This window comes from Carettochelys insculpta, chromosome 7 (genome assembly GCF_033958435.1).
Source record: "Carettochelys insculpta isolate YL-2023 chromosome 7, ASM3395843v1, whole genome shotgun sequence".
NCBI classification, from domain to species: domain Eukaryota; kingdom Metazoa; phylum Chordata; order Testudines; family Carettochelyidae; genus Carettochelys; species Carettochelys insculpta.
This window is the reverse complement of record NC_134143.1, coordinates 30432406-30460166: the sequence shown is the minus strand read 5'-3', so window position 1 is coordinate 30460166 and position 27761 is coordinate 30432406. Positions and strand designations below refer to the sequence as shown.

At 45.3% G+C, this 27761-nt stretch overlaps 1 protein-coding gene across 1 annotated transcript; it reads right to left on the bottom strand.

The window, feature by feature from the left end:
• Window positions 1-6970: 6970 nt before the first annotated feature.
• KIFBP (kinesin family binding protein) lies at window positions 6971-27261 on the bottom strand. Its single transcript, XM_075000238.1, has 7 exons — window positions 26841-27261; window positions 23406-23504; window positions 16502-16581; window positions 16222-16405; window positions 14963-15047; window positions 9556-9665; window positions 6971-8415 (listed from the first exon to the last, which is right to left on the bottom strand). The coding sequence occupies exons 1-7, from the start codon at window positions 27201-27203 to the stop codon at window positions 7537-7539; spliced, it is 1800 nt and encodes a 599-aa protein (XP_074856339.1). The 5' UTR covers window positions 27204-27261; the 3' UTR covers window positions 6971-7536.
• Between the last annotated feature and the right edge of the window lie 500 nt (window positions 27262-27761).

Sequence of the window (27761 nt, the reverse complement as noted above, 5' to 3'; positions counted from 1 at the left end):
TGACCCTCTGCTTTGATCTCTCATCAATTTAATCAGCCCACAGCTTTCATTCAAGCCATTTTACAAAACGTAACATACAACTGACTGCTAGGAGGACTGGACATTTCACCTGAAGAGATAATATGGATAATACAAGGTCCCTATTGTATATGTTGGTTTTAATACAGAATATCAAAGACCTTTGTGGAAACATTTAATGTAATTAATGAAATATTACAAGTTTTGAACTATTTAAAAACAGAAGAGCCTATGAGTTTAGATTATCTCTGTTAACACACCTATCATGAATTCTGCACTCATCAGTGAACTTCATGCAAAATAAATAATACTCATTAAACCTGTTTTACCTTGGAAAGTAAAAAAACAAAATGATAGTACCAGCAGAAAGGAGTATGGTGGTTTAATATTGGTAAAATTATTGAGGAACAAAAAGGAACAAAACCTCAGGACGTTTAATTGTGTTCACAAAAACCTAATATTTCAATAATCTTTGAACTAATATAATATATGGAAATACACACTTCATAGAACTGGAAGAGACCTGGGGAGGTCATTGAGTCCAGTCCCCTGTGCTCTTGGAAGGACCAAGCATCATTTTTTTTTTTTTCTACCCCAGATCCCTAAATGGCCCCCTCAAGGATTGAACTCACAACTCTGGGTTTAGCAGGCCAATGCTCACACCACTGAGCTTACCCCTCCCTTCAAAATCCTGCCCCTAAATTCTTGACCTCACAAAGTCTTTGCAGTCAAACTCAACATTCCAAAAAGGAACAGTCACATAATCTAATAACAGTTTAGAGATTGGTATTAAATATATTTATATAAATTCATGCTAAAGAACGATTGTTCACATGGAAAGTATGAGAACGGCTCCCAATAAGATTTTTTTTAAAAATCCCACAACACTAAGTGTTGTTGGGCACTTGATATGATAGTATGCTGTGTAGCAGAATATGCATTGCTTTGCTAGCCATATTTTTAATGTTCTTCAAAAGAGATGAAGAACCAGGATCACTGGTTTGTCTAATTTTCTGGAGATTAGGACGCTCAGGTTTGCAAATTTAGATACCTGACTGCAGACACAAACACTACTTCAAAGCATGTTCACCAAGATTTAAGAACCTAGCAAAAAATTTGGTTATTTTACATTTCTTGACAATGAGTATCTACTTGCTATTTGAGCTAAAGGGATTCAAGGTTTTGGTCAACAGTCAGCAAAGGGTAAAAGAATGAGAACCAGCGCTCCACTGTGTACAAAGCATGAAGAGCATATGATAGCACAAGCTGCTCCACCATTCCTGGACCACCCCACATCCCCTTCTTGGGCTGTTCGGGGACTGGAAACCCTCCAGCTTCGACCTCTGGCCAGATGACCTGCTTCTGCCCTCCAGCCTAGCATGAAATTTTCCCCCATGCTCACACATAAATTATGAAGCACACAGCTGGATGCCACTATGAGGGGAATGTTGCCTTCAGTGAGGTCTGTGGCTGGAAGGACTGAGTCAAGCTGGCCCCTTAAGATCTCTCTGTAGTACCTGCTGCAAAATTTGTCCTTGCATGGAACACATCCCTATTGTCTTTTCACAGAAGTTCATTTATAAATTCCTTTGTGTGCTGTTAAATGTATCCCCTTAATGTCTGGACCTCACTTATGTTTTGTTGCAGCATGCTCTACAGTGGGCCCTTTGACATCATCTCAAACCCCCACTCCCCACCCCGGTTGTTAGAGAACCACACTGGAGAAGAGGTGAGTTGATCAGGAAGAAAAGAGAAGTTACTCACCTTGGTGCAGTAACCATTGTTCTTCAAGACGTGTGTTCACATGGGTGCTCCACTGTAGGCGTCAGGCCCTGTCCCAGTGCCACAGATCAGAGATTTTGAAACCTGTAGTCACCTGACCTGCACGTGCACAGTTAGCATCTCACTCTGTTTTCACTCTTCAGTCACGTGCTTGGTCCTGCTCCGGACAGTTTCTTGAATCCGCCCTGGAATCTGAAAGATATAAAAGAAAAACTCCAGAGCACAGAGGAGGGCAGCTGGTGGAGTACCCACAGGGACACACATCTCAGACAATCATTACTGCGCCAAGTGATGTCCCTGTGGGTGTGCCACTGTAAGTGGCTGGACAGCGGTACCTTGGAGATTGGCAGGAGGTCCCAGAGTTACACCTCAGAAGCAGATGACACTGCTGTCGATGCTAGTGATGTGTCCATGGTTAAGCGGCACTGAATTGTGTACTGCTTTGAGAAAGTATCATGAGAAGTCCACATGGCTGCTCAGCAAATGTCTCTGAAGGAAACATCTTTGAGGAAAGCTGTTGATGCACTTTTTTTGTTGAACTGGGAGTGGTATGTGCCATTCCAAGTAGCACAATGTAATACAATAGGCAATGAGCTTTGAAATTCGCTGAGAAGATAACGCTTCACCTTTGGACTGATCAACAATTGAGACTATCAGGCAGTCCATTTTGCAGAACAGCTTAGTTCTGTCTACGTAGAAAGCCAGTGCTCTATGGCCATCCAGAGAGTGAAACGCTGCTTCTTACATTGAAGCATGTGAGGTCCTGGATGAAGGTGGAGGTGACAGAGAGATGTGCCTGGAATGACAACAGTCCCATTCCAGTTCCTCCAGGAAGGGAGGTGGTGGTTGTAAATAAGGCAAGGGTGGGGAAACAGGCTGTCCTGCAGCATTGAAGGACAAAATAGGTGACCATGGTGCTGGACAGAACAAGGGACAGTTAATCCAGCATACGGCTGCAGTGCCTTTTGGATTTGGAGGCTGCTTTCTTTGGTGCTGAAGGGGTAACCGACACACTTGGTGCCGAGACCCAGGTGCTGTATAGGTCACTGTACTGTATAGGGCTGCAGTGCTGAGATGATTGGTGCCAGTGCAAACAATGTTAGTACCGAAGTATTAAGTACTGTTGAGTTGGTTACCGTGGTCGGTGCCAAGGTTACTTTAGATTCTGATTGGCCCCATGCTGTTGGCACTGTGGGCACCAGCTTTTTACTCTTTGGTGCCATTGTCACTTTTGATCAAGAAGGGACGGTGCCAGAAGCCTCAGATTTACCAGAATCACCTACCCTGCTATTTGAAAGGGACAGCAGGGATCTGAGGTGTAACAATAAAGTAAAAACTTAAACAAGCAATTACCTAACACTAAGTGAAAACTAACAACCTATAACTAACTGTAGAATTATATAACAAGTATTTTAGAGGAAAATAACTCTGAGTGGAGAACCATTAGCTCCATCTGTGGCCAGGGTAGCTGAGAGGAATTGGCTGGAGCCTGACGTGCACGTGACTAAAAGGGCACGAACAGAGTGAGATGCGAACTGCGCATCTGCGGTTCACCTGACTACACTATCAAAATCTCCAATCTGCGGCACCGGGACGGGGCCCAACATCTACAGTGGAGCACCTGCAGGGACGTGGCTCGAAGAACAAGAGGAGTGGATCGTGAGGTAAGGAGAGAGCACAGAGTGTGAATTGGTGACACAGATATGTTGCAGCTGATGAGGCAGCAAACGGAGCTCCTGTGGTTCCTGGTACAGGAGCACAGATCCCCACTGCAATCCATGAGGAAGCACATGCCCTCCTCACCATGTTCCCTAACCTTCCCTCCTTAGCACCAGAGAATGTGTGGAGGAAAGCCAAGGTCTGCTTTGCATTCCACTCCCAAGGATGCTTTGAGAGCAGAAGGCTGAAATTCCCCCACCAGTGATGGCAAAATGCCCTTGCTAACCTATCCCCAAAGCCTCTGCCATGAACTCCTTTAGTGTCCCCTCAATGAAAATTATTAAGCTCACAAAAATCAGTGACTTTGTTGCTTGTGTTGCATGGGGGAAAAGGGTTTTCAGGCCAACACACATCATTCAGCAGGGGCCTCCTTCAGAGTAACAGACATGACTGTTATGTTGCTGTCTGGTCATTCATAAAGCTGTTTTTCAAAGCCTCCCTGATTAGCAGTGTCCCTCGTTGTGCTCTCACTGTTGTCCTGGAGTCTGCTGCTCATAATTTTTTGTCTAGTTGATCTGTCTCTGCCCTCTTGCCTGGCATGAAATTTTCTCCCTTATTCTCACATCAATTATGAAGCACACAGCAGGCTGCAACCAGCAGGGAAATGTTGCCTTTGCTGAAGTATAACCAAGTCAGGAGGCTCCTGAACGTGGCTTTTAAATGGCCAAACGCACATTCTACCACCGTTCTGCACTTGCTCAGCCTGTAGTTGAACTGCTCCACATCTTCAATTGTGATTTTCTGGTCTGGGAAGAAAGTTCCATTCTGCAGCTTTCCAAACAGTAAAGATACATCTAATGCACCTTTTCCAACCATCTCACGTGTCAGTCAAACAACCCTTGGGATCCACCAATGCCTGCAATACCACGGAGAAGTATCCCTTGCAGTGTATGTACTCTGTGGCAAAGTAGTCGGGTGCCAAGATAGGGATGTGTCTTCCTTCTGTTGCCCTGCCACAGTTAAGGAACCCTATCATGGAAAAGCTGCCCACTATGTCATGGACATTTCCCATATTCACTGTCCTTCATAGCAGATGGGTATTGATTGCCTTGGCTATCTGGATCACAGCAGTCCCCACTGTAGGTCTGCCCACTCCAAATTGACTTCCCAGTGACCTGTAACTTCTGGCAGAGCAAGCTTTGACAGAGCTACCACCACTCACTTCCGAACTGTCAGAGCAGCTCTCATTTTGGTATTATAGTGCTTCAACGGCAGAGGAAAACAATTCACAAAGTTCCATGGAAGTGGCTGTACACATGCAATATTTTGTAGATACTGCTGATCCTCCCATACTTACAGAACATGCATTCCCACCAGTCTGAGCTTGTTTCATGGCACCAGAACTGGTGCTCCACTGTACTAAGCATCAAGTGCAGCCAGCAACTCCCCATTCCTCCTCTCCAGTGTCTCACATTCATATATGTCCATGTCATCCTCAGAGACTTCATTGCTCTCACAGCAGCTTAGGCTATGTGCTTTGCCACAGCACAATGCCTGAGGTGCTCACAACATTTGCCACAACAGTTTTAAGCTGCCTGGGTTCCATGCAAGCCTTGCAATGGCACCTATGTGGATATGAAAAAAGGGTGCAAAGACTTTTTGTTGTTGCTTTCCAAAGGGAGGGGAAGGAGACAAGTGTACTGTGGGATGAGCATACACCCTCCACAACACACTTGCAACATATTATGAGTAGAAGAAAAGCCTACTTACTATAAATGCCCTCTCCAGCATCTGGGTTACTCTGACGCTGCCCCAAGTTAAGGAGATGGGCACAGGATCTACTGCCTCCATCTCAACAAAAAGCTCCTGGCTTTCAGGGCCTAATTCTAAGCTGGACTGCACCCCACTGTCAGCCACCACTTCCTCAGCAGCATGTACTTCAGCATTCTTCCCATGACCATAGGTGTCAATGCCACTTGTGGGAGAAGATGTTACATCTGTTACCAGAATAGCCTGCAGCTCATCACAGTGTCATCATTTCTGGGGTGATACTCCAGACTGTCCGTTGGCTACCTGGTATTTATGGTAGTTCTCACACAGCCCCTTGACCTTCACATGGTACTGCTGAATGTCCCTACTGTAACCTCTCTCAATCATGCCTTGAGATATTTTTGCATAAATATCAGCATTCCTTTTGCTGCATTTAAGCTGGCTCAACAGCTTCTTCCCCACCACACTGAAATGAGATCCAAGATGTTCTGATGGCTCCACGTAGGGGCCCTTTTGTGATCCTAAGAACTCATGGCTACCAGGTGTGCTCAATGTACTGCAGAGATGTGATCCACACATCTGCTCATGATGTTGGCCAGAGAGGAAAGGAAATCTAATCAAAATTCCCTGGCTGATAACCTCTGCTTCCTGTCACCTGCTTCTGGCTCACCTGGAGAGCAATGGGGGCTGGGTGATGACCGGAAAAGAAACCTTGAAGGGCATTGTGGGACAGTTTTCGGGGCGAAGAAAACCAATTTTAAATCATGGTTAATCTACATTGTTTTAGCTCAACATTGCAAATTCAGTCTTTTGAGTAACTTTGTCGGGAAGTCAGTGGTACAGAAGTCAGTGTTACAGCTGCTTAGAACTGACTGAGTGCTGGGGTATAGTTTTTAAAATTGACCATAGACCTTTAAATTCAACTTTATCTCCTAGTGTAGAGCCAGCCTGTAACACGCTTTCCCCCAAAATCCCACCATAAGAGTACAAATCAGTTGGGGGAAAAAAAAGCAACCCTAATTGCATTACTCCTCTCCTCAAAGCTCACCCTTCTCTTGGGAGAACCATCCGTGTTTAGCAAGGCAGGGAGGTCCCCCAGCCTTGAAACTGGAGATTTCAACTAAGTAAATATACATATGGAGTTCATAATTTCACACATAATCCATGAGGTTACCGATTCCCCAAATAATTAAAAAAAAAAAACCCCACTAGTTTAAGCAAGCACTGAAATATAAATAGAAGAATTCAGTGAGGACTGTATCTTTCAGAAACAGTAGATGGTCTATATTCATGTCACAAGCAAGTCTGAGTAAACAAGAAAGAACAGTAGAGGCTAAGTAATTCCATCCACATAGCTGAGTGTCTTCCACACACTTGTTTATTAAACTGCTCACCTAATAAACTGTTTTGCTAGTCTTTAAAGTGCCACTTGACTGCTTTTTGTTTTGTTTATTATGATCAAGTTTAAGTTCTGCCCTTTTGTAATTTCCAGGTGTCTCAGTAGCATTGACTATTTTTCTGTCTCAAAATAAAAAAGCTGTCTTATGGCACTTTAATGACTAACAAAATGATTTATTAAGTGATGAGCTTTCATGGGACAAGCTCACTTCTTCAGATCTGGAGAGTTTTAAAACTAGTTAAAAAATTAAAATGTCTTAAATTCTGCAAAAAGCAGGACAGGATTCTATTGTGAATCAGGTCTTAAAACGAAAATTAAGTCATCAGTGAAGAAGAGTTTAGTCAAGCAAGACCATTTATTGAGGGGCTAATAGTTGTCTCATTGCAACAGAAGTCACTTCACAACACAAAAGATAAATACAGTATGCGATTATGGTAAGTCTCCTCTCCATATGGATAATATTAGGGGCATAGGTTAGAAATACTGAAATCCTTCTAGCAGCATGCCTAAAGCAAGAATCTTAGAAAGTTTCTAGGACCACTGAAGCTACCCAAAAAAGAACCTTTAAAAAAAGACACACATTAAGTACAACACTACATTTAAAAAATGAGTTATGTATTAGAAGAAGAAAGTAAGGCAGGAAGGATTTGTATTTACATAGAGAGCATGCTATACAAATCTTCAAATGGACAAAAACTTTACACTTAGCGTTTACACCATTTGCAAGGGTGAACAACTAAACAGGGCAGTTCTCTGTTTTAAAAAGGTTCTACAGTGCCTTCCACAGCTGGATTTTATAGCTGCAGATATCTGAATGCTAAGGTCAACAACAAGGAATGGGAGCTGTCCCACAGAATGTTTGACAGAGATCATTTTAATTTTGCACATTTCCACTCTGATGACACGGTTTAACTGAAAGGAGACAGCTTGGCTTTTAGCCTCTCCATTCTTGTTGGAAGCAGACCAACCATTTCTTTACTGAGTTCTAATTCAGTTTCTATGGCTTGGACAGCTTCTGGATGCTTCTCACAATAGTCAACCAGAAATGTGTAATATTCCAATGAAGTCTGCATATTCTCCAATTGTTTCCTGCCATCAGAAGTAATAAGCTTGCCATACAGCCGTGCAATGTGAAATTTGGCCACCATTGCAGGGCGAAGAACATCATCTTCGAATTTTTCAGGAAATACCTTATCTGGATTCCTCAGAGAATCCAAAAAGAGTTCATAGTACTTGACTGCTGACTGAGCCAAAGAATTGATTTTTTTTATAGTATGAGAATCAAGTTCCTCTAGCCTGTTACCGATAGCTACCTTTAAATCCATCATCTCATAATAGGTATCTGCTAATTCAAACTGAAGCTGCCTACTGATCAGCAGATAATACTGTGGATTCAAATCCATGTACATGGGTTCCAGCATATCTATTCTACGCTTGTGCATCTTGCAGCGCCTCTCATAATCTTCTTCAAAGAAAGCAAGCACCTTAAATAAAGCACTGTGGTCCTGAACAATTTCAATATGGTCGGTAACATAGCCATCAAACTGAAAGAATTCCTTTGCTTCGTGAACATAATTTTGACCCACTAGGAAGACTTCTCTGGCTTCTTGAAAATCTAAAGGACATATACAACTAACTTTCTCTTCTGTGGCTAATATAGCATCACAAAGATCACTGGTTCCAAAGACAACAGCTTTCTTTCTGCCCTTCTCTTTTTCATCTTCTTCTTTCTTCCTTTGAGCTTTAAGTTCTGATTGTCTGTCTGGATCCAGCTCACCGATGTTGTCCTAAAATGAGAGGATGTTAGTTTAAAACACACATGGCTAAATATAATATGCACTGAAGCTGCTTTTCATTGCAGTCATCAACACAAACAGACGTTTGCAATAGCAAGCAGAGATAAAATGTGGGGGTGAGGTACACAATCATGTTTCACCCCTCAAAAGCTGTGGCTGGAGAGTGGCAAGGGCGAAGTAGCCCTCCACCTATTCTAGGCCCTACGTGTTGGGGGCCCTGCAGTGGAAGTAGGGATCAATGCCCTCACACTCACTGCTGTTGGGAAGCGGAGTGACACTGCTGGGAGCCAGGGGATGGGTCAGGTCACTCTACTTCTTCATGCTACTGCTGGTAACTGCAGGTGGGGGAGAGAGGAGTTACTCCTGCTAGCCCCCTGGGCTTCCTCAACTCTGGGTGAAGGCTTGGGGGAAGAAGTGAAATGGAGTGATGGGGAGCAGGGGAGGAGTCACATGGTGGATGGTCACGTGACCAATGTCCCCCTCATGTCTTTCCCCAGCAGTCACCACTGACAGCAAGATTTAAAATTTATGTTCACTAATCTACATGTAAATCATAATTTTACCCCTGTAGTGCATAAGATTTATTTTACACAAAGATTTCAGAAGTATGTCTCCACCTCACTGGAATTTTTAATCCAGACAGACAATGGAACGAGGGCCCTTTAGGGTCTCAATCCAACAAGTCACTTCAGCACTTCCTTTATGGGCAAGGTGTAGTCCCCCTGGAAGTCAACTAAGCTATGTGGATGCTTGAATGCTGAATAAGGACCACATCACCCCATATGCTCACACGTGAACACATACAACAGTGTTCTGCTAAATTACGGCCTAAGAATGGGACACTGTGGGTAAAGATCAGTGAGATCTGTACAACTCCTATGGTCCATTAATCAACCTGCAAGGTGGCACAAACAGCTTGTTTTTGATCCTGTCTCCACACCTATTTACAGTTTAACAGCTTTATTAAATGGTTAGCAGTTTCAGGACATATACAGCCTGAAGTTCAAACAGTTGTTTCTTCATTAGTCATTGGGCAACTGTCTGTCTTTAATGATTTGCTGTGAAGATTTTCCTGTTAAAAATGTTTTCATTTATTCTGTTTACAACTGTTTGAAACTAATTTTTGATTACCTCGAGTAATTTCCGAGCACTCTGCAAAAGTGTCAAGCAGTACTTAATCCAACATCTTGCAATTTCAGCTTTTCTCTGTCGAAGGTCCTGTTGGTCTTGTTCTGCTTCATCTGATAAATATACATCACAAACAGCTGAGAGAAGTATTCCTGCTCAAAATGCCACATTAAAAGGAAACCTGATCATTTACATTGATCAGGATAGTCTTCTGTCTTTCCCTGGTAGTGCTAGGAGTTCAAAGATTACAGTTCCTAACTCCAGCAGACACAGAAGATGAATTAGAGGTCAAACCTCTCTAGTCCGGCACCCTCAGGACCTGACTAGTACTGAACCAGAGAATTTGCCGAACCTAGGGAGGTCAATACTGTCTGGCAGCATTATCAACACTTCCACTGAGGGCTCTTAGAAGACATTTAAGGGTAAATTACAGCTATATAACAGCACAGAACACTGACAGCCAGGACTGTTGGCGGGAAACAAACTCCACAGCACCATGGGAAACTTTTCCACACCCACGATAAGTTGACATTCAGCTAATTAAAATCATGGATGTTACCAGACCAAAGAGCGCTGGAGTAGAGAGATTCATCCTGTACTGTGGATCAAGTATAGTCTTTAAAAACACTTACAGATACGTAATGGGAATATTATTTGGTCCTGGAGTTTTTCCAGACTAGAGTAACTAGATTTGTTTTCTGTGCTAAAGCGAGAACCCATCTGCCCTTCAAAAACAGCTAACAGCAAAGCTGGTCTCTAGCATGATTAAGACACCACTCTTGCAACAGCACGAAGAATTATAGAGAAAGACACTAAAATTGAGGAAGCAGAGTCTGTGGTCAATCCAAAGTACAGGAACAAGAAGTCTTGCTAGCCCACAAACACTTATGTTCTCCCTTCTCTCCCCAAATTCCCACCACAATCAGACTTGGCAACAGTGTTGACATCTCAGAGGCACCAAAGGTTAAACGGACGTTAAAACTGAACTATCCTACCACCTCCAGGGGAAGAGAAGGCAACTTGGTGGGACAGTGTGGGGAAGCTTGCACTTTTTTTACCACCATTCTTATTCTCTATACACAAAGGATGCTCAGTCTCCACTGTTATGAAGTTGGTACCTTTCACAGGACTTACATTAAAATTTGTTGGGGGCAGGGTGTTGGGTAGGGTAGAAAAGGAAAATTATCAAATAGCCTCAAACTGACTGTCATTTGTTCATTAGTTTAAAAATTCCGGCACAGTACATAGCAGATGGCTAGCAAAATAAAGCCAAAACAACAGAATTTAGATCTGTTCCGTTGATATGCCTTGTGCCTTCTTTAAGTACGTATTCTTATCAGCAGAGTCATCCCATCCACAGGCCATCTCAACCACCCTATGGGCAGGGTCCAGGGAATTACGTGGAGGGGGCTTCACGCAGGACAGCAGCAGGGGTCACCATCACTCCCCTCCCCCAGCAAACTCAGCACAACAGCAGCAGCCTCCATTGCCCTCTCCAAGACAGCTGTGGTCTGCTTCACCCTCATAGCAGGAAGTAGAGCGTCCCAGCCACAGGTGCTGCCATGCCATGGTGAAGCGGAGCACAGAGGGCTGGGAAAGGGCAGCAGGGTGGAGCAGAGCAGGCTGCCAGCACCACAGTGAGTGAGGCAAGGGGAACAACTCCTGCTGCCATCACATTATGTGGCAGGCCACCCAGTAATCCCCAGTTCACACTGCTTGTAGTATGAGACTTCAGGCAAGGAGAGAAGCTTGGGGAGAGAGTGGACAAGAGGTAGGTTGGAGCTGTCCTGAGGCACTGAGGATGGAGGGAGAGGAGGCTGTCCTGCACCTGCCCTAGGAATGGCCCTGCTTATCAGCAAGTAGTCAGGTGAAGTAACTCCATAGCTGGGGTCAGCAACCTTTCTGAGGCAGAGTGCCAAAATTTGACCTTTCATCCTCTGTGTATCACTTGCCAGTGATACTTTTTAATGTCACTAATAGTCCTACTTACAACAGCTTCATTAATAAATAAATTAAGATGCAGAGCTTTACCATTTAGGTGGTGGTTGGTAGCATTAGCTGTTCTGTTAATTCACGGGTGGCATGGCTTTGAGCAACCTCCCAGCTGAACTGGGGAGGAGCGACAGGGCTGAGCTCCTGTTTTTCATGTTAATGAAAGTCGGTTTGCATGCCACTCTTTGCACCTATGGCAGGTGTTGCTGACCACTGCTCTAGAGCTTTACTGACCAATCTAGCTTTTTCTCCACTAGGAGAGATTTGATCAATTGTGGCCATTTTGTGTCTTGAAGCATGACACATCACAGGTTGATAAAGTCCCTCACTTGAAAGTCTGAGTGAATGGGGCTTATTCCCTGGTTTCAGATCCCAGAACTTTTCATATGATGATTTTCATAATGCAGTGGCAAAGAAAACAAAACTTAAGATAAGGGGGAGAAGAAACAAACTGGAGGAATTACCCGCATGGTGTAACAAAAATCATGTTGTGCTTATATAGCACATTCCACCCAATGATATCAAGTCATTGGCCTCCTCCTCCATGCAAATCATTGCTCCTATTCAACAGATGAGAAACTGATGTACAGAGAGGTTAAGTAACTTGCTCAAAGTCAGACAGGAATATTGTGGCAGAGTTGGAAACGTGACCCACATCTTTCAACTCTCAATCCTGGGTTGAAGTAGAGACCATCACAGCTCATTTCATTATGTAACATGTTTATTACAATAGTATGTAAGGGACAACCAACAAAGGGGCTCCCACTGTGCATAATATTGTACACACATTAGACAGCCTCTGAAGAGCACGTAATCCAAAGAGACAAGACAGCCTAAGGATGGATCGGGGCAGTGTCTAACACACAGGCTGATCGAACAGCATGATGGCAGCAAACATCATGTTAGTTTAACCCATTATTTGGGGTGGGGAGAGGAGGGGAGGTTAGGCTGGAGGGCGTAAGCAAGAGAAAGTGGAAAAGGAGGTCAGATGGTAACTGTGGAATGAAGTGCAGGCAAAGAGCCAGAGTGGGAGGAACAGCCAAGTCAGCATAGAGCAGAGAAAGTCCAGTCACAAATGCAGAAGTTCTCAATGTCCAAAGAATTTTGTTCCTACAATCTGGGGGTCTCCTCTCTGCAGCCTACAGGATGATAGGAAAATGCAGGTCCCAAACTGTAAGTACGTGGTCTTCCTAGCACAGTTCTGGGTACTGGAAGGTTCTGGAAGGAAAAGTTGGCTCTGGCTGGATCTCATTTTATCCTACCCGACCACTGTGCAGCAGTCCCAGCTTTGGTTGCTTCTGCTGGCTGAAGTCTGTGTGGTTTCCATGGTGAAAGCATATCACATTTCCGACCCCAATGTTACCATAGTGATCTAGATTGCCACGGTCACTTGACTGTGCTATCTAGAAGCATAAATTCACAGCTGTCAAATATTTAATCTATATTCTAAGATGTCTTGACAGGTCTGTATGATTAATATACCCCAGTACTTTGTAAACTTTTGGGTTTCCTTACTGAAAATGCTTCTTGCATAGCCTGATCAAACTCTGCTCCCAACAACGTAGTTAAACTAGCTACACAACATATGAAGGGTTACGCCATACATTTTCGTCCATTTTCAAGTTTCCAAAAAATGTCGTAAGAAATCATGCTTATATACTGTGCAACAGAGTTGCCTGAATTCGGGTGAAAGGAAACTTGGTTGTGTTCCTTCAACTTTTCCTGGAAGAGCAACACCAACTGTATTTAAGGGACTCCGTTCCAAACAGCATGTACCCTTTAAAACTAGCCAACATTCACTGCAGCAAGGGCAGGAATCCAAAAATGCAGCCCTTTATTATGCTAGCTCAATCTCCCATGAGTCTACAGCAAGGGTGGCCAAACAGTGGTTCTTTTACAGGTAAAGAGTGGCTTGCACAACCCCCACATGCTCTACCAGACCAAAGAGGATGGGGGAGGGGCAGGAGAGTTTGGGGCTTCTGCCAGAGAAGACTGGTGCCTGCTGAGTGTCGTGAGACAAAATTTAAAGATTTGGCCACCTCAACAGCTTGAGCCACGCTGCTCACAGACACCTCCCAGCAGCCCTTCCCTGCAGCTCCCAGGTACTAGTACCACAGGGAGAGACAGCGGCAAACAGCTGGGAACTGCAGAGAAGGGCTCCTGCCTGAGCTCCAGCCGGAGACGTAGTAGCAAAAGCAGCAGCTGTCCCTGCAGGTTCCAGCTGTCTATCCCCAGGGCCACAGCTCCCAGCTCAGCAGCTACAGCAGATGAGCTGCAGGGAGGAGGTCTGGTGGCACCACGTGACTGAATGGGACTACTGCATTGCCTTTGGTTTCTGCCCAGCCAGGAATGGCACCCTGCAGGGCTGAAGCCTTGAGCTCTGGCAGCTGCACCCCAGCTCTTGGACTTCTGAAAAACGTCCTGGAGGGCTGAGAGGATCAATTAGTTTTGGCCACCCCTGATTCTTATCAGCTAACACTCACCTGGAAACAGAGGTCTGACACCTTGTTTAGGCAAAGCTTTCAATTGTCCAAGACTGTGAATCACACAGGGTTGTGCTACAGATGTGCAAAACCAAAGCTTACCATTTTACAGGAGGTAATGAGAAGTAGGTGTTTCAAGGAGCACAGTTAGAGTCATACGATCAAGGCCCTGCAGAAGAATGGTTGCTTCTTTAGGAGGGTATGTTCTATTCCGCTTGATTTTGGTGATATGAGAGATGTTACTTCATTACACCACTACCAAGTAAGTCAGTGATTATGACTACAATAGCATAAGTAGCATCTAATGAGACTGCACCATGTCAAGTGATACATGTAAAATTTGCATGATGTAACTGCTTTTCTGCTAAAGTCTTCACTTTATGCCTATTCTCAAACTGATGCAAGAAAAAATGTTCTAATAGTTCTCATTTAGTGACTGCCCTAAACAGATTACACACTGTATTATAAATGAGAGAGAGAGCCAGGACTTTAAGGGCAGAAAATCCCCCAAACTTCTGTGAGCACCTGGGTGGAGATGGTAATTTAGAATTGCCCCAATATGTTTTTTCTTCCATTCTCCTGTCAACTTCTAACATCTGTCAATGTTACAAACAAAATGAAACAAATAAAAACATTAAAGTATCATCTGACACACTGCTGAAATTCCTGAAACACCAGCAACAAACGTCTGGGCTTTTTCCAGGGTGTTTACATGTACTTAATCTTAAAAAAAAATTGTGTGCGCGCAACTTAAAGTCTTGGTTTGACATTAGTACTACTGGTATAGAGAAGGTGAGAGGATTAATAAAGGGAAGTGGAAATACTATTAGAGCTCCCAAATGATGAACATACGTATATTTAACAGATATGCCAAAAGTGTTTATTTGAAAGTTACCTGACTGAAGCTAACTACCATTAAAACAAAATAAACTTACTGTCCTCTGCAGAAGGAACCTGACCAGCTTGGCTAAAGATGACATTGGCAGCTGCTAAACAGTGTCGGGACTCCATAAAACATTGCTGTGGGGGACAAAAACAGCAGTTGAGTTGTAAGTAAGAAACAGCTAATGAGCTGCTATTTTTGACTTAAGTAAGTTCCTAAGTTGTAAAGTTAGGACTCGTGAAGGTGGGGAAATTGAAGAATTCATATGTCCAAGCACATTTTCCTTTGCACATTAGAAAACAGATGTGTAACACTGTAAAAGTGGAAAGGAAAGGTGATTTTTTACTTCTAATATGGAATATAGCACTCTCCCACAACATACTGCATCTTAGCCAACAACCTCCACAACAGCAGTCACTGTCTTTTACAGAAGAACTGAATCACAAACTTTATAAATTTTTTCCATGATGTTCTGACCTATGCTACTGTCATTTCCTGTGGTCTGTGGTAAACACCATATTCTGGGGTGTAATACAACCCTGAGCTGCACATCAGTTGAGTACGTATTGTGAGTTGGATTTTGATTCCTTTACTCATACACTGAATAGTACTTGATGGTTAATTTCACCAATTAATCTCCTCCAAAAGTACAGCGGTGACAAGTTACTACTGACTCTTTAGTCTAAACCAAGTGGTACAGCAGAATTCTCTGAATAGTTTTACAGAATACATGAGAATTTGAGTAGTCATGAGTATGAAAGGTCTCAAAAAAAGTCAAAGGTACTTCACAGAGCAGTGAGTTGTTTAGTGACAATATAGAAACTTTGGAAGTTAATGTAGCACCCGTTATGTGATTTGTTCTAGTGCTCACGATCTTTAACAAATTTCAAGAACATGTTAAAATATCCAAGAATAATTAAAGGATGTAGTACAAGACTCAACTCTGAGTTTACCTGCTTTCACTAGATAAGTAACAATAGTAGGTAGTTTAAAAATAATAATTTTCCTTCGTTTCATGTTAAAAAACCTCACATCACACACCAACACCAATTATTTGTACTGTGCCCACTGCAGTTTAAGTTTACCCCTTCTTCTCACTTTCAGTGACATGCTGCCCTGGGAAATGTAAACACTGCACTTCTTTAAGACAGATGTTTGACATCTGAGGACTATTTGTATGATTAAAGGAGGACATTTTAAAATCTAGTTGACACCATATCTCAGTGAGCTACTGGAACAACTTCTTAATTACTTTGTATAACTGCAAGTTAATAAGTCATAACCAGAACAGAAAAACATTTAAATGGTTACCTTAGTGAGATAATATTGTGACAAAGTAGCAGCATTTAGAGCCCATTCTACTGGATAGTAGCCACTGTACTCGAGCTGTCGTTTAAGGGTAGTATGGCAATACTGGGCAGCTTTCTCAATCATTTCCAGGTGTTGGTAGACTTGGGCCAGATAATATAATGTATGGGTATAGGTTTTTTCAAATCTGGGAAGACAATTTGGGTCTTACTTTAGATTTCTTACTTTTAAAATCAGCCACCACACATTTACATTTCAAATGTGTTCACTAGCTGGCACCCACCTTTTTGATCTCTCTTGATCTGTAAGTTTTTCTTCTTCAGCCATGAAATGTTCATTGGGATCAAATGGCGGGTTCCCATTCTGCAACAGAACCAGCATTATCTGATTATACAATCCACAGCCTACAACTTACAATAGTTGGTGACATTGTGCTCCCTCTGCTGGCTGCAGTGTGAAACTCACAAATGCAAGACTGGAAGAACTGTGTGCATTTGAAGCTTTGCAATACCAGATTCAACAGACTGTTGATTTTCGGTAGCACTTCTGAACGTTACACCTAATGTGATCTAGTCCATATTTTTAAGGGAACCAACAACAATATGCCTCAGTTTTTATACTATGTTATAAAACAGCTTTTCTACAGTGTATGTTTTTTAGAATATAACATTGTCACTCGAATTTCCACTGGATTCATATTTAATGGCTGTCTACACAAGGCTTTTTTCAGCAAAACTGGGCTTTTGTCAGGAAAAAACATGGCGTGTCTACATCAAACTGCACTTTGTTGACAGCTTGTCAACAAAACCCAGCACATCTGCCAAAACGTATCGTACCTCTCCCTGTTCAGGTATAATGCCTCTGTCAACAGTATACTGTTGATAGAAGTGCCATGTAGACACTTCCAGGTCCTCCTCTGTCAATAGAGGGATTCTCCATAGCACTGGCCCGCTGGATCCAGGAGGCATCCTTCCCCCTGCAGGCGTGGCTCTATGGCCTCAGTCTACAGCCGCACTTTAAAGGTCAGGCAGCCCCAGAAACCCTGGGCAAGAAGCTGGAAACACGGCTCCAGCCCTGCTGCATGCAGCCACCAGCACACGCTGGCAGCCACTCCCAGCTGCCCTTAAAAATGCCTCAGGCCACCTGTGACCCTCCTGGCCCCTCCCAGGCCACAGGAGAGAGCTCTCCCTGAAGCACTGCGAGGCCCCAAGAACCAGGCCCTGTCCTGGTCTGATCCCGAGAGCTAGGACCTGCTGGTGCTCTAGGACAACGAGCCGGTCCTGTTGGATCCGAGAGCCACAACACCCCAGGTTATGCTCACATCACTGGAGCCCTGGCTGAGTGCAGCCACCCTGCCCACACCCCCCAGCATGCGTAGGTGAAGGTGAAAGAGCTCTACCAGGGCTACCTGCATGCCTGGGACATGCAGCGGAGGTGAGGGGCAGGCATGGCCAGCTGCCCCTACCACCAGGAGCTGGACCATCTCCTTGGGGGCAATGACGAGGCCCCCAGCAACACCACAGTAAACACCAGGGAGCAGGCTCCCCCAACGGAGATGGTGTCCCTGGTCCCCCAGAACCCCACTGGAGCCAGCCCATGACCCGCCCTAGGATCCTGAGTCCAGCCAGGGCACCCTCACAATAGCCTTGGAGTCAGACCCCTGCAGCGCCACCACCTCAGCATGGACATCTCCAGAGCTCTTCACGGTACTATCTGGCGAATACCCCATAGGTAGCACACCCTTGAGTGGGGGTGAGGGAGGCAGGCGTGGAGTTCTATGGGGCTCGCCAGGACGTCTTGGGCAGGCACATGCACTGGGGGCTCGGCATGTGCACCCACGTCCATGGCAATGCATCCCGCCCACATCCAGCAGGCAAAACCCACAGGGTCCCGGTGGAGTTGGGGGAAGGTATCCAGCCCCCTCCAAGGCTAGGATCAGGACAGCCACACAGACGATGGCCAGACTGCAAGCAATGTTCGGCATCCTCCCCAGGCAACAGTGGTGTGAGCTGCATGAGTGTGCAGGGGGCTCTGGGGAGGGCATGCGTGCACCCAGATTGCCTGCCACCCCTGCTGGGACCCCTCCATGGCCAACCCGTCAGGCTCCAGGGGGCAGCAGTCAAGGCAGTCCACATGACACTACCCGCTCCCTGTTTGGCAGGGCACACCATGCAGGGGGCATGAACACAAGCATCTGGGACAGCTCTGTCCCACAGCTCAGGCACGGGGCTCAGGGGACATTCTGCATGAAGGACTCATCTTCTTTCCCTTTCCCACAACAGCACCACTGTCCGAGGGCTAGGCCAGCCCCCTTCTGCCCCCCACTGAGGAGCCAAAGCCAGTGGAACCCAGAGCAGCGCCACGGGAGATGGCAGTCCACCACCAGCAGGCTGTGCCCGCACCCAAAGGGGACGTCACCGCCCAGAGAAAGACATCCTATGGGTATACAGGCCTTTTGGCGGCAACAGTCAGACTGGTCCCCATGACACCACACACTCCCAGCAGCAAAATGACATTGCCAAGCTGCAGCAGGAGGAGCAGCGGCACCGGGATCGGGCCTCTGAGCAGTGGCTGACCCAAGTCAACCAGTTGCTGGACCTGGTGGAGGCCTGGCTGGTCCAGACTGCCCTGCCTGCAGACCCCGTCACTTCCCTCCCTGCCACAGCTGGTGCTCCCCCTGCAGAGAAAAGAGCATTAGTTCGGAGAAACTATCCCTAAGAAATCTTGTAGCATCCGTCATGCATCTGACAAAGTGGGTCTTTGCCCATGAAAGCTTATGTTCCAAAATACCTGCTACTCTACAAGGTGCCACAGGACTTCTTGTTGTTTTTGAAGATACAGACTAACTCTGCTACTTCTCTGATACTTATCCCTAAGAAGTGGGGCAGGGACTGGGAACGGTAGTAATATAGCTACCTTTCCCCCTCCACAAATGTGAGGGGGAAGGGCTTGTGCCTTTACATGCTTCTTTATTAGATCATCCCTGGAAGTTGTTTACATGGTTTCATTCGGGTTCTGTCTAGCCTTGAAAAAGATGGGGACAGAAGAATTAATGAAGTGATTTCTTCTTAAGAGTGCAAAAGCTGAACAACCCAAGGAAGAAAGGATTTTTAGAGTTGATTTGTTTAAGGCTTTTTTTTGTTAAATTATTAAAACTTTTTTTTTTTTTTTTTTTTTTTTTTTATAAAAAAGCATTTATACTAAAAATGTCCACCAATTCAGCTGAGGAACAGAGTTCATATACATTCCCTCAGAGATTCCCAACAAATTTTTCAGCAATCTCCAGGAGATCACAAGTAACATTTCTGAAGTTTAAAAAGTTACAGGATTAGTTGCACTGTCTCCTTCCCCCTTCCAGTCCCTGAACGCATCCTTCAAATCTCAGGCTTCACACCTTCACCTATCCTGGATGGAGTTCAATGATTCACCTGCTCATAAGCCAGGCCCTGGGCTACAGTACCCGGAGTATCAACCTTGGTAACCAAGCAGCTCAACCTGTGGTTCTTCTCTTTCGGAGTCTGATCAGGATGTAAATAAGTAACCAAAGCATTGTTTAGTTTGTTGTAGGAACAACACATTTTTAAGACAAATGAGTTCAGCATGTGTTATCCTCAGGCAGGTTTATTGTTGCCATTTAAATAGCAAAATTTCCCTTTTTGTGGGGTGTGGGAGGGGGAAAACACCACAGGCCTGTTTAACACTTGCCAATGACTTTTTGTGGTTAAACTCAGAAGTTTCACCGTGAACAGAAAATCACCTCCATGAGAGGCATGCAACTCTTACTAAAGATACTTTTGTGAAGATGTGAAAGGGAAGATATGTTCTTCCCGTTTACATGGCTTTTAGACTCCAGAAGATCCCCCAGTTTCTAGGTGACCACTCTGATCAGCAGCTCTGCTGTTCTAATGTCAGGCAAATCAAAATCCACCCCTGTCCCTGTAAAGCCTTGGGAACTTTGAAACTCCCTTTTCTATTTTCTTGTCAAGTGACAATGTCTGTTTTACAGACCAAACAATTCTCTGCCTGAAGCGATGCTGAGCTACTGGAGCAGATCACAGCATTTGGTGAGGGGAGGCTGTGCATGGACCCAGGATGCCCTGCAATCACCTTCCCATAAGGCCTACCCTCAAAAAGGACATCTGCCCTCAGTGTGCTGCTATCACTGAGAGCAGAAATGCTGCAAATGTGAATGTGTTGTGATCTCTGCGAAAGTGCAAGAGAACACAAACCAGCACTTTTCTTCAACCAGTTTCACATCACCAGAGAAAGAGTGCAAAAAATCTGTAAACAGACACAGCCTTACTTAAAAAGTCCTACCATCCTGTGATACCAAGAAGTCCTGTAGCACTTTATTAACCTTGGCACACCTCGCTTTTTCAGACATCCCAGCAATCTTCCTTAGTCTGTCTCACCCCTCTGAGTAACTAATTGTCCTCTTGAGGAGTCCCTTTTAATCCTGCCAGGACTTTGGTGTCCTTGTCAATTCCTGGACTTTTTGTCTTACTTGCCCAAAATAGTTTAAGCTGTCTGCAGCCAGACATGGAATCAACCAAATTCTTTCACAAGAAACTTTAAAGCTTTCAAACCTTCTTTATAACTTGAAAGCAGCAAAAAAGTAAATAGACTTTATTGTAAAAAGTTCTTTGTAAGCTACATTTAATATTCAAACCTCAGATCCCACTAATCAGGCTGCAAATATATAACTGTACAGACCTTCTCAGATTTTAAATGCATGCTAAAACTAGACCCATAAAACAATATTCTCAAACCATTATTCCAGCTTTCCATCTCAATTCAGTCTTTTCACGAAAACACTGGATGAGATCCATGGAATTAACGTAAACACCCCCCCCCAGGATCACACTTTATACATGTTGTCAACTCCTCAGCAATGATACCAGACATGAGCGCCAGGTATTAACTAGAGGGTGTTTTTTAAAGACATCAGTCCTCACAAAGACATGGGCCAAAAATTTATAAACATCAAATTGTAACTGATGGAATTTTCCCATCTCCTAGTGTGTGGAATTTCAATGCAGAAAGATGTCTGTTACAAAATCACAATATATAAACAGCTCTGCAGAGTAACAAAGAGTCTGTTGTCCCATTGCTACTCTTTCATAGGCTGCCCCTGGCCCAGGAAGCAGCCGGACATTTAAATATTCTGGACACCTAGCAATGCATAACACTAAAGAAAAACAAGGTTAGATATTAAGAAACAAAAAGGTATGCAGAGTAGTACCAACAACAGTAGTATTGAACACTGTAAACTTACAATGTACTTGCTGTATTTATTTGTACTTCCTTTCAGTATACAGTCTTCCCCCGCCTTATGAGCATAATTCGTTCCTGAAAAACTCCTCTTAGGGCGAATTCTTTTAAGTCGAAAATGTAATTAACATTAATTTCAATGGGAAAAAATTTTGTGTGTTCCTCACCCCCAAAATTAACATCCACTTAGGCTTACCTGGCAAAGGGCACAGCTGCACAGAGCAGGTGGCAGTGGCCCCCTAGCCGCCCACGGAGTGAGCGGCAGGGGCGGGGCCAGGATGGACTGTGTGCCCAGCAGCCACATCTCCCAGGAGCGCCTGGGAGCAGCCGCCGGCTGCTGCAGTGCCGAGGCCGACACCAGCCCAGCCCCAGGTAAAGGCTGGGCTGGGGGCTCCAGGAAACCGCTGCCAGGCAGTGAGTGGCACCCATGGCACAGCTGTGCAGGGTGGGTGGCGGCGGCCCCCTAGCTGCCCGAGGAGTGAGCAGCTGGGACGGGGCCAGGGTGGGCTGACTTTCTGCAGCTGCAGGGTGTCTGCTGAGGCACTCGTAAACTCAAGTAAATGCCTTGTAAGGCGACGTAGTGGTCCTTAAATCAAGCTGCTCGTAAACCTGAATTCTTGTAGCCGGAATGGGTGTATCTTGGGGTATGACTATATTGTACTTATGGAAAATGTAAGCAAATTTCTTGTGATTAAAATGCTGGTTATTTGAAAGTTCTGGACGATAGAATGCTGGTTAAAATAGAGTTTACTGTACTGGGGATGTAAAATCCCATTTAATTAGTTAACCAGTTAAATATTAGGTTTAACTGGTTAAACAATAAAACAGGGAGTGGGTGGACAGCAGCTGGGGTGGCCATAGATAGGGACTGCTCTACCTGGACTCCAGCACACATGCCTGGGCACCAGGCTGCTTTGGCCGGGCTGAAGAGTCTCTGCCTCCAGAGTGCCTGGAGCTGCCACAGACAGGGGCAGCTCTATCTGGCCTGGAGTGTCCCTGCCCTGGGCACATCCAGGACCAGGGCTGCTCTGGCCTGGATGGAGTGTCTCCACCTGCAGCACTCTCTAGGCTGCTGCAAATTGGGGCTTCTCAAGCCAGGCTGGAGCATTCCACACCTGTGGTGGGAACTCACAGGCAGGGGACTACTGCAGCCCCCACCAGTTAACCATAATCAGTAAGCTTCATCCATTTAGGGTGAGGTTCACAAGTTAAACATTAACATGCCTAATTGTGATCATATTGAGTCAACAACTTAATGTTGTTTGATACGTATAAGGGAGTCTAGTCATGAAGACGACTGACACACAAGAGGTATTCTGAAAGGAAGCTAAGTGCATGCAGCTTTATAAACTGTAACAGCAAACACAATTCAAACCATTCAAGAGTATTTGAGATTAACCTTTTTTCTCATTAACTAAAAGAGACAGCTTAAGTCTCATATAGCTTTACAGTAATGTCAGTGTAAGTTATTGGAAACCAGATTCTATCTGATTTTAATTCTGGCTAAAAAATTTTTCAGCACCGAATATTTTACTTACGTTAGTAAGTCAATTTGATGATTACTAAACCAGCATTAACCGCATCATGAGATCACAGATCTCAGTTCCTCGAACTGATAGCAACAAACATTGTCACTTTTCAGAAGCACAGTAACTGCCAGCAGAAAGCTCAGAAATTCATGGTTCCTCAAGATGTTATTCAAGAAAACAATTATGCGTGCTTAACAAGAAATTCCTCAGTATGTGAAGGCTCAAAAATGATGTCCTTCTGCCTGGTGCGGTCTTCAGGACAGGGACCGTCTTTTAGTCTACAGGATTCAGAATAATCCTGAGTGCTGGCTGGCCTCTCTAGTTGCTGCCATAACACAAATAAATAATAGTGCAGTATGCATGTAACATAAGCTCTATTAACGGTACCTCTTTCATGTACTGATTATACAAGGCCTCTGCAGATTCCAAGTAAGTCTGTGCTGTTTTAATTTCACCTCTTTCAGACCACAGGATGCCCAGATTGTTCTATAAATGTAAAAAGAAAGAGGAATAAAATAGTTATTTTCCTGTATTTCCCATCCTAACAGCAAAGTTATCTAAACAAAGCCAAATTTCATACCAACACAAACAGCTTATTTGAGTCAATGGGAGTTGCATTCATTTTTTTTCCTCAGAGGCAGCACTTGGTCCACTATTTTCACTTGTGAGGCTGAAATGTTTATTCATTTAACCATTTTAACTGCGGGCTTGCCAGCTGGCTCACCGTGGCCAGGGTTCCCACAGGCTGGTCAACCATCAAGCACACTGGCAACCCTCATGCTGAATGGTTAACCATTTTAAGATCCCTAATTTTCACTCTGACTCCTTTGAAGCTGCCTTATCACAAAATAGCAAACATATAGACTCACTCATACATAAACACGTAATTTTCTATACCCTACTATTTCAGGTGTGTGTTTTTAAACAGGTGTTCTCTCTTTCATAGTCTATTTCTGATTCAATATGCAAATAAATTCAGTATTATGACTTCAACCCCAGATAAAATAGGATGAGTATTTGGGCTAGGAAAGAGAAAAATGTTTAAATAAGTATCTTCATTAATACGCAAAAGTGTCAAGAAAAGTTAGTGTGAAAATTAAGGGCTGGGTATTTTAGATCTAAATCATGATAATTCACATGGGGTAACATTTCTTACATTGCTTCTGGAGGCTCTCCACTTTCATAGAGCTTCTCCATGTGTATCATTCAAATTTCATTATTTGTAAACATTCCAAGTTTGACACACACTAATTTAGTTTCTGCAGCTGCTCATTTGAAAAGGCAAATCTTAACGTAACTAAAGAGATGGAGAAGGATAAAAGAGGAATTTTTATCAGCTTGCCTCTGCAGCAAGTAGAGATGTAAAATCCTGTTTAATTAGTTAACGGGTTTACTGATTAAAACTGGGGTGGGGCACAAGCTAGGGAGGCTGCCCCCATGCCATGAATACGTGCTGCTCCAGCCAAGCTGGAGCTCCCGTGCTCACCAGGGCCTGGGGCTGCATCGGCCAGGCTTGAGTAGCACTTCCATGGGTGGGGTGCACTCCAACCTGGGCAAAGCAGCCTTCATTTGCAGGGACTCCAGGCACAGGAACTATCCAATTGGTCTGGAACAGCTCAGCCTCCAGAACCCTGGGCAAGGGTGCTCTTGCCCAGCCAGAACAGCCCTTGTCTGCGGAATGGAGGGGACCTTCCCCTGGCATTCCCCACCCACTCACCCACCCCAGGGCAACTACAGAGGGGGACAGCTCTAGCCCCACCTGCCAGAGACCCAATCCCCCAACCCAGCACTCTGGCCACACTGGAGTGCTCTGCCCCACTCACAGCAGGGGCTGAACAAACCTCTGCCCAATGCTGCTCCAGCTCTACCAGTTAACTGTAACCGGTAAGCCTCAGCTGTCTGTTACAAACAGGCAACACTTTACAATAAATCGGCAATGAAGTAGAGCTGAATCCCAGGCCTAACAGGTAATAAAAATTTAAGAACCGTGGCATGGTGTAATCACGTACAGTTGCAACCTTTTTAGTTAGTAGTGAGACACTGACCAATTTTGAACGGTTTGTGAAATAAACCTGTAACATTGGAAGACAATGACCGTACACAAAGGTAACCCTGAAAATTTCTGGTAATCAGCTTGAATAGGGCAAGTAATTTTATTTCTGACTAGAAAGAAGCATCTGTCTACCATCCCCTATTAAAATAATTTTGTAAGCCTTCCCTAGGAGAGAGTTGTTATCAGGTTGCCTGTTACAGTTAGACCATTCTGTTCTAAAGACATCTGAATAATCATCATGTTTACAACTAAGTATGCTACAGTTTCTTTTATGACATACTAGATAAGAAGACTTACCCAACATTTCTTATATCCTTAATTCAGTTTTCATTTTCTGACAAATACAATGAAAATGTACATGCTTCATTTAGATCATTGCTAGGGATGAAGAGTTCGGTATGCAGGCTGCCCTGGGGAGAGAGGACTACCCCAGCTCTCTCAATGCATGAACTTGGGGCCAGGTGAGAAGAACCTCTCCACAGCCACTGAAGCTCCTGTGGGCTCAACCAGGGAAGAGCACATGTCTTATACAAGGGCAGCTCCAGGTTCTTCCCCTCAGCACTCCCCAGCCAGAGTGAGGAACACAACAAATTTCCCCTCACTCCCTGATGAAGGGGAACAGCCAGCAACATTCCCCTACAAATGGAGAGGGCATGCATCAGCCTCCCAACCCGTCCCACAAGGCGCAGAGCTTGGGCAGTCATGGAGGAGCAGCTCATCTAGCCCCTGCACTCTAGCCAGGGGAAGCAATGCACTAAACTACAAGCATCCAATGTCCCTGTAGGAATGGAGGGAAAGCTTTAGCCTTCACCTCCCTGATTCTCTCTCTTTTCTGCACGGTTTTATGAGAAGCAATTCCATTCTCCTGACACAACCAAACCATCACCTTGCTTTATGTTATGATCAGAGGGAACTACATGCCGAATTTGGTGGTCCTAGCTCTGACTGTTTAGAAGTTGTTCGTGGACACACAAACTCTCTCAAAGATATCCTAAAGAGTAAAGCCGAGTAAATACTGGAACTCCTCTGATATGTATTTGATAACTATTCTGAAGTGACTATACACAGAAAAACTGAAGTTATTGTAAGAAAATCATGGTAGCTGAAAAAACCTCTACTTGCAAAGGGTAATATACCTATGGTATTACAGTACCCAGCTGTTGAAGAGCAGGACAAGTAGTTTTTTTAACTGCACTGAAATACTCACTACAATTCTGCAACTTTACATTTTGAATGCACCGTTTAAATGCTAGCATGGCTTTAAAAGTGCAGCATGCAAGTAGCTCACTCCAACTTACACTGTTAACACCACACTAACAATACATAGCAACCGAAAAGGGCCCAGCCCTGGCTAGGCTTGTGTTGCCAGGAAGGTGAAGGGCAGGAGCAGCTCTGCAAATGGGGAATCTGCCCAACTGGACTCCAAATATCTTATCTACCTTATAGAAGTGGAAGGACCTTCAGAGGTCATGGACTCCAGTCCCCTGCACTCACAGCAGGACCCATCACCATCCTTGACATTTTTTTTTCAACCACATCCCTAAATGGCCCCCTCAAGGACTGAGCTCACAACCCTGGGTATAGCAGGCCAGCACTCAGCCCACTGAGCTATCCATCAAGATGCTCAGAAGCGCCTGGAGACATCCCCCAGAAATCACCTCCCAAACCCCGCAGCCTTGCTGACCCCAGCGCAGCGGGCTGCTACGAGGGCCAATCGCACCCGCAGGGCGTCTCCACAGCAGCAGCTGGGCGGGCGAGCGGCTCTCTACCTGGGCCTGAATGTAGAGGGAGACGCAATCCCGGGACAGGCGCTGGCGCTCCAGCAGCCGGGTGCACTTCAGCAGATGCTCCTCGCCGGCGGAGAGTTCCTCGGTCTCGGTGTGGTTCACCCCCAGCTCGTACTCCACCACCGCCAGGCGCACGGTCCGCAGAGCCGCCTCCTCCCCGGCCGCGGCGCCCTCGCCCGCCTCCTCCGAGCCCAGCTGCTGCCTGATCTCCTCCAGCAGCTCCCGGGCGCTGTACTTGGAGCGGTAGGGCTCGTTCTCTGGGTCCTTCTTGGACTCCACGTTGGAGAGACTCAGCGAGCTGCGGAACTTCTCACAGAGCGCGGCCCAGCCAGCGGGGGCCGCCATCTTGCCTAGGCCTCCCGCAGCCGCCGCCCTCCGCCGCCCGCTCGGACTCCGCGCGTCAGCGGGGCCACGTGACACTCGCTGAGCAATCAGGACGGTGACAGTATTTGCCTTCTTCTATCCTGGCGCCCGACCTTAAGCCCTGGTTGGCTGCGCGCTTTGTCCGCGCCCCCTCGCCTGGTTTTCCCCGCGCCCCGCCTCTGTCCGCCCGAGGGGTACCTTGAAATGCGCCGCCGGGTCTGCGCAGCGCCGGTGTGTCCCGGGGACTGTGGGGGCTCCGGGCGAGTGACTCCGCTGAGGTACCTGTGCTGAGCCTCCAGTGCCGCCGGGCGTACAAGCTGCTTGCTTACGAAATCAGACAGGAGTGAGAACGGGCCTCGGCTCAGTGCTGGGGGCGGAGCGCTCACTCCCATGTCAACAGTCCGCGGGCAACAAAAAATCAGCGCAGTAGCACTTGAAAGACTAACAAAATAATTTGTTAGGCAATGAGCTTTCGTGGGACAGACCCACTTCGTCAGGCCACAGCCATACCAGAACAGACTCAATATTTATGGCGTGTGG

Coding starts and splice junctions, on each gene's coding strand:
- KIFBP (XM_075000238.1), bottom strand. CDS start 27,203: ATGGCGGCCCCCGCTGGCTGGGCCGCGCTCTGTGAGAAGTTCCGCAGC. Junction 23,505..26,840: donor CCCTCTACATTCAGGCCCAG/GTAGAGAGCCGC, acceptor TTACATTTATAG/AACAATCTGGGCATCCTGTG. Junction 9,666..14,962: donor GGTTCCTTCTGCAGAGGACA/GTAAGTTTATTT, acceptor TATATTTATCAG/ATGAAGCAGAACAAGACCAA.